Consider the following 7,822-nt stretch of genomic DNA (forward strand, 5'->3'; position numbering starts at 1 on the left):
GTGGCCAAGTCAGTGTTGGCATTTCTTGATCAGCACAGAATTTAGTTTTCTGCCAGTTGTTGATCAGTTTAAAGGACGTTCGTGACAGTCAGGGCAGGTTACAGTAACACCTGGATGGTAGGTGATCCTTACAGACAGTTGTTGATCAGTTTAAAGGACGTTCGTGACAGTCAGGGCAGGTTACCGTAACACCTGGATGGTAGGTGATCCTTACAGACAGTTGTTGATCAGTTTAAAGGACTTTAGTGACAGTCAGGGCAGGTTACCGTAACACCTGGATGGTAGGTGATCCTTACAGACAGTTGTTGATCAGTTTAAAGGACTTTAGTGACAGTCAGGGCAGGTTACCGTAACACCTGGATGGTAGGTGATCCTTACAGACAGTTGTTGATCAGTTTAAAGGACTTTAGTGACAGTCAGGGCAGGTTACCGTAACACCTGGATGGTAGGTGATCCTTACAACCCTAATGTACTGTGTATCACAGCATTAGTCATGTAATAACTAATAACCTATGGTTTTGGTAACTGGGTTCACAAACCTGTCTTCCCACATTCTCCTGGAAGGCAGCCTGGGAGAGGAAGAGAAGAATACACAGTTTACAACTTAAATAACAGTAGTGAGATCTGATATAAATGACAGGGACTAAGAGACAGTAGTTAGAGAATAGTAGTGAGATCTGATATAAATGACAGGGTCTAAGAGACAGTTAGATACTAGTCAGTAGTCAGATCTGATATAAATGACAGGGACTAAGAGACAGTAGTTAGAGAATAGTAGTGAGATCTGATATAAATGACAGGGACTAAGAGACAGTAGTTAGATAATAGTCAGTAGTGAGATCTGATATAAATGACAGGGACTAAGAGACAGTAGTTAGATAATAGTCAGTAGTGAGATCTGATATAATGACAGGGTCTAAGAGACAGTAGTTAGAGAATAGTCAGTAGTGAGATCTGATATAAATGACAGGGTCAGGGTCTAAGAGACAGTAGTTAGATAATAGTAGTGAGATCTGATATAAATGACAGGGACTAATAGACAGTAGTTAGAGAATAGTCAGTAGTGAGATCTGATATAAATGACAGGGTCAGGGACTAAGAGACAGTAGTTAGATAATAGTAGTGAGATCTGATATAAATGACAGGGTCTAAGAGACAGTAGTTAGAGAATAGTCAGTAGTGAGATCTGATATAAATGACAGGGTCAGGGTCTAAGAGACAGTAGTTAGATAATAGTAGTGAGATCTGATATAAATGACAGGGACTAAGAGACAGTAGTTAGATAGTAGTAGTGAGATCTGATATAAATGACAGGGACTAAGAGACAGTAGTTAGATAATAGTAGTGAGATCTGATATAAATGACAGGGTCAGGGACTAAGAGACAGTAGTTAGATAATAGTAGTGAGATCTGATATAAATGACAGGGTCAGGGACTAAGAGACAGTAGTTAGATAATAGTAGTGAGATCTGATATAAATGACAGGGTCAGGGACTAAGAGACAGTAGTTAGATAATAGTAGTAAGATCTGATATAAATTACAGGGACAGGGTCTAAGAGACAGTAGTTAGATAATAGTAGTGAGATCTGATATAAATGACAGGGACTAAGAGACAGTAGTTAGATAATAGTAGTGAGATCTGATATAAATGACAGGGTCTAAGAGACAGTAGTTAGATAATAGTCAGTAGTCAGATCTGATGTAAATGACAGGGTCAGGGTCTAAGAGACAGTAGTTAGATAATAGTCAGTAGTGAGATCTGATATAAATGACAGGGTCTAAGAGACAGTAGTTAGAGAATAGTAGTGAGATCTGATATAAATGACAGGGTCTAAGAGACAGTAGTTAGATAATAGTCAGTAGTGAGATCTGATATAAATGACAGGGTCTAAGAGACAGTAGTTAGATAATAGTAGTGAGATCTGATATAAATGACAGGGACTAAGAGACAGTTAGATAATAGTAGTGAGATCTGATATAAATGACAGGGACTAAGAGACAGTTAGATAATAGTAGTGAGATCTGATATAAATGACAGGGTCAATCCAGAAAGTTAATTCAAATTACATAAATGAATAAAATAATTGACCATTATTTTCTATTATGATTTTTTAACATGTACATTGAATTTCAATTAATTAATTTATTGAATTAATTTCTCAACCTTGATACATGGTTTGATATGTGTACGAGAGAGAGACAGACAGAGAGAGACTGAAACAGAGAGAGAGAGACTGAAACAGAGAGAGACAGAGAGAGACAGAGACAGAGAGAGACAGAGACAGAGTGGTCACTCACTGATGCAGCTCTACGACAGTTGACGTTTCGGTCGAACACAGCAGTGATCACCAGAGCACTGAAAAAAAAGAGAGAGAGAGAGAGAGAGAGAGAGAGAGAGAGAGAGAGAGAGACAGAGAGACAGAGACAGAGAGAGACAGAGAGACAGAGACAGAGAGACAGAGAGAGAGAGACAGAGAGAGAGAGACAGAGAGAGACAGAGAGAGAAAAGAGACAGAGAGAGAAAGAGAGAGAAAAGAGACAGAGAGAGAAAAGAGACAGAGAGAGAAGAGAGAGAAAAGAGACAGAGAGAGAAAAGAGACAGAGAGAGAAAAGAGACAGAGAGAGAGGGACACAAATAGGTGGACAGGTAAACACACTGATACACAGGCAGGCAGGTGAATGTATGTATTACCTTTAAGCCTTTGTATTGGGTGTTGGCCCACAGTGAAGTCATTGCTATGATTAGACATGAACCCTTGAACAAAACAGATCACCCAAGTTTGACCTTGTGGTTGTTGATAAAAGTATGAACTACTAAACTACCACTCAAGAAAAGTGTTAGCCAGTTTCTTGGTCGACCTACTGAAGAAAAACAAACTAATCAGGGCTGAGAACCAAAATTCAACAAGTTGACATTGTGCCAACAACAACAACCTGAAGGAATGTATGATTAGATATGACTCCGGGGCCCCCTTCTGCAGTCGCCGACTCCGGGGGCCCCTCCTGCAGTCGCCGACTCCGGGGGCCCCTCCTGCAGTCGCCGACTCCGGGGGCCCCTCCTGCAGTCGCCGACTCCGGGGGCCCCTTGACTAACTCTGTTCTCTCTGTCCCTGGACCCTAACCTGACTAACTCTGTTCTCTCTGTCCCTGGACCCTAACCCTGACTAACTCTGTTCTCTCTGTCCCTGGACCCTAACCTGACTAACTCTGGTCTCTCTGTCCCTGGACCCTAACCCTAACCTGACTAACTCTGTTCTCTGTCCCTGGACACTAACCCTAACTAACTATGTTCTCTGTGTGTGTGTGTGTGTGTGTGTGTGTGTGTGTGTGTGTGTGTGTGTGTGTGTGTGTGTGTGTGTGTGTGTGTGTGTATGTAAATGCCACACTAAAGTAGAGTAAAAATGTCAAGAGGCTTTTACGAATCTGGAGCAGGACTGAGCTTGCCTGAGCCCCGGTACCAAACAGCCACCGAAACCAACCACGGCAGGCGAAACTTGGCACGGCTGGATGCAGGGAGCGGGAGGCTGGTGTGTGTGTGTGTGTGTGGGGGGGGGGGGGGGGTTAAAACTGACACTGCAGAGGCACAGGGTCCCACAGGCCCAGACATGTCCATGGAGGGAGGGAGGGGCAGGGTGCGTAAATGAACTTCAACTTCTCTGCAGACACAGGCAGGACAGGTGTGGAGTCATGCAGCTAAGAGGTACACCTGAGACCTGAACCTGCACACACAGACACCTGAGACCTGAACCTGCACACACAGAGACACCTGAGACCTGAACCTGCACACACAGACACACCTGAGACCTGAACCTGCACACACAGACACCTGAGACCTGAACCTGCACACACAGACACCTGAGACCTGAACCTGCACACACAGAGACACCTGAGACCTGAACCTGCACACACAGAGACACCTGAGACCTGAACCTGCACACACAGAGACACCTGAGACCTGAACCTGCACACACACAGACACCTGAGACCTGAACCTGCACACACAGACACCTGAGACCTGAACCTGCACACACACAGACACCTGAGACCTGAACCTGCACACACAGAGACACCTGAGACCTGAACCTGCACACACAGAGACACCTGAGACCTGAACCTGCACACACAGATACCGGAGACCTGAACCTGCACACACAGACACCTGAGACCTGAACCTGCACACACAGAGACACCTGAGACCTGAACCTGCACACACAGATATCTGAGACCTGAACCTGCACACACAGACACCTGAGACCTGAACCTGCACACACAGAGACACCTGAGACCTGAACCTGAACACACAGATACCTGAGACCTGAACCTGCACACACAGAGACACCTGAGACCTGAACCTGCACACACACAGACACCTGAGACCTGAACCTGAACCTGCACACACAGAGACACCTGAGACCTGAACCTGCACACACACAGACACCTGAGACCTGAACCTGCACACACAGAGACACCTGAGACCTGAACCTGCACACACAGACACCTGAGACCTGAACCTGCACACACAGACACCTGAGACCTGAACCTGCCACACACACAGACACCTGAGACACCTGAGACCTGAACCTGCACACACAGACACCTGAGACACCTGAGACCTGAACACACACAGACACCTGAGACCTGAACCTGCACACACAGACACCTGAGACACCTGAGACCTGAACCTGCACACACACAGAGACACCTGAGACCTGAACCTGCACACACACAGAGACACCTGAGACCTGAACCTGCACACACAGAGACACCTGAGACCTGAACACACACAGAGACACCTGAGACCTGAACCTGCACACACACAGAGACACCTGAGACCTGAACCTGCACACACACAGAGACACCTGAGACCTGAACCTGCACACACACAGAGACACCTGAGACCTGAACCTGCACACACACAGAGACACCTTAGACCTGAACCTGCACACACACAGAGACACCTGAGACCTGAACCTGCACACACACAGAGACACCTGAGACCTGAACCTGCACACACAGACACCTGAGACCTGAACCTGCACACACAGACACCTGAGACCTGAACCTGCACACACACAGACACCTGAGACACCTGAGACCTGAACCTGCACACACACAGACACCTGAGACACCTGAGACCTGAACCTGCACACACACAGACACCTGAGACACCTGAGACCTGAACCTGCACACACACAGACACCTGAGACACCTGAGACCTGAACCTGCACACACACAGACACCTGAGACACCTGAGACCTGAACCTGCACACACACAGACACCTGAGACCTGAACCTGCACACACACAGACACCTGAGACCTGAACCTGCACCACACAGACACCTGAGACCTGAACCTGCACACACAGACACCTGAGACCTGAACCTGCACACACAGACACCTGAGACCTGAACCTGCACACACAGACACCTGAGACCTGAACCTGCACACACAGACACCTGAGACCTGAACCTGCACACAGATACACCTGAGACCTGAACCTGCACACACAGATACCTGAGACCTGAACCTGCACACACACAGACACCTGAGACCTGAACCTGCACACACACAGACACCTGAGACACCTGAGACCTGAACCTGCACACACACAGACACCTGAGACCTGAACCTGCACACACACAGACACCTGAGACCTGAACCTGCACACACAGAGACACCTGAGACCTGAACCTGCACACACAGACACCTGAGACCTGAACCTGCACACACAGACACCTGAGACCTGAACCTGCACACACACAGACACCTGAGACACCTGAGACCTGAACCTGCACACACACAGACACCTGAGACCTGAACCTGAACCTGCACACACAGACACCTGAGACCTGAACCTGCACACACACAGACACCTGAGACACCTGAGACCTGAGACCTGAACCTGCACACACAGACACCTGAGACACCTGAGACCTGAACCTGCACACACACAGACACCTGAGACCTGAACCTGCACACACACAGAGACACCTGAGACCTGAACCTGCACACACACAGAGACACCTGAGACCTGAACCTGCACACACAGACACCTGAGACCTGAACCTGCACACACACAGACACCTGAGACCTGAACCTGCACACACACAGACACCTGAGACACCTGAGACCTGAACCTGCACACACAGACACCTGAGACACCTGAGACCTGAACCTGCACACACAGAGACACCTGAGACCTGAACACACACAGAGACACCTGAGACCTGAACCTGCACACACACAGACACCTGAGACCTGAACCTGCACACACAGACACCTGAGACCTGAACCTGCACACACAGATACCTGAGACCTGAACCTGCACACACACAGAGACACCTGAGACCTGAACCTGCACACACACAGAGACACCTGAGACCTGAACCTGCACACACACAGAGACACCTGAGACCTGAACCTGCACACACAGACACCTGAGACCTGAACCTGCACACACACAGACACCTGAGACCTGAACCTGAACCTGCACACACAGATACCCGAGACCTGAACCTGCACACACACAGACACCAGAGACCTGAACCTGCACACACAGACACTTGAGACCTGAACACAGAGACACCTGAGACCTGAACCTGCACACACACACTCTTATCACCCAGCAAGAAACAACCCACTCATCACTTCCTCCTCTCATCACCCTCTCCTCAGCATGGCCAGAAACAACCCACTCATCCACAGTAACATGAACACCTTCAGTCACCTTAAAGAGCGTCTGCCTGCTTGTCTGTGAAATGCATTGTGCCCGGACAGTGCTCCAAACCAAACCAGTTAGACACGTCGTATGGCTTAACAGCCAGAGGGAGATGGTTTCATCATGCTGAGGTGTGGATGAGGAGCAGGCAGAGACAGATGTTTGTGGTCTACGTTGAGGTGTGGATGAGGAGCAGGCAGACATAGAGGCTTGTAGTCGACACGTTGAGGTGTAGATGAGGAGCAGCAGCGGCTTGCGATAACGACCCCAGTCCATACGATACCGTTGTTACTGGGGACTACGACCCCAGTCCATACGATGCCGTTGTTACTGGGGACTACGACCCCAGTCCATACGATGCCGTTGTTACTGGGGACTACGACCCCAGTCCATACGATGCCGTTGTTACTGGGGACTACGACCCCAGTCCATACGATACCGTTGTTACTGGGGACTACGACCCCAGTCCATACGATACCGTTGTTACTGGGGACTACGACCCCAGTCCATACGATACCGTTGTTACTGGGGACTACGACCCCAGTCCATACGATACCGTTGTTACTGGGGACTACGACCCCAGTCCATACGATACCGTTGTTACTGGGGACTACGACCCCAGTCCATACGATACCGTTGTTACTGGGGACTACGACCCCAGTCCATACGATACCGTTGTTACTGGGGACCAAGACCCCAGTCCATACGATACCGTTGTTACTGGAGACCAAGACCCCAGTCCATACGATACCGTTGTTACTGGGGACAATGACCCCAGTCCATATGATACCGTTGTTACTGGGAACTACGACCCCAGTCCATACGATACCGTTGTTACTGGGAACTACGATAACGACCCCAGTACATATGATACCATTGTTACTGGGAACTACCACCCCAGTACATATGATACAGTTGTTACTGGGAACTACGACCCCAGTACATATGATGCCGTTGTTACTGGGAACTACGACCCCAGTACATATGATGCCGTTGTTACTGGGAACTACGACCCCAGTACATATGATACCGTTGTTACTGGGAACTATGACCCCAGTACATATGATACCGTTGTTACTGGGAACTACGACCCCAGTACATA

The 7,822-nt window shown here is 48.4% G+C and overlaps 1 protein-coding gene across 1 annotated transcript in view; it reads right to left on the bottom strand.

Annotated features, from left to right (window-relative positions):
* The window catches only part of tbcd (tubulin folding cofactor D), a 117,871-nt gene that overhangs the window by 56,524 nt on the left and 53,525 nt on the right, over nt 1–7,822 (bottom strand). Inside the window, 2 exon segments of the mRNA XM_031814016.1 lie at nt 540–569; nt 2,300–2,357. Coding sequence (XP_031669876.1) covers nt 540–569; nt 2,300–2,357 — 88 coding nt within the window.

The sequence above is a fragment of the Oncorhynchus kisutch genome, unplaced genomic scaffold (assembly GCF_002021735.2).
Source record: "Oncorhynchus kisutch isolate 150728-3 unplaced genomic scaffold, Okis_V2 Okis06b-Okis10b_hom, whole genome shotgun sequence".
NCBI lineage: Eukaryota > Metazoa > Chordata > Actinopteri > Salmoniformes > Salmonidae > Oncorhynchus > Oncorhynchus kisutch.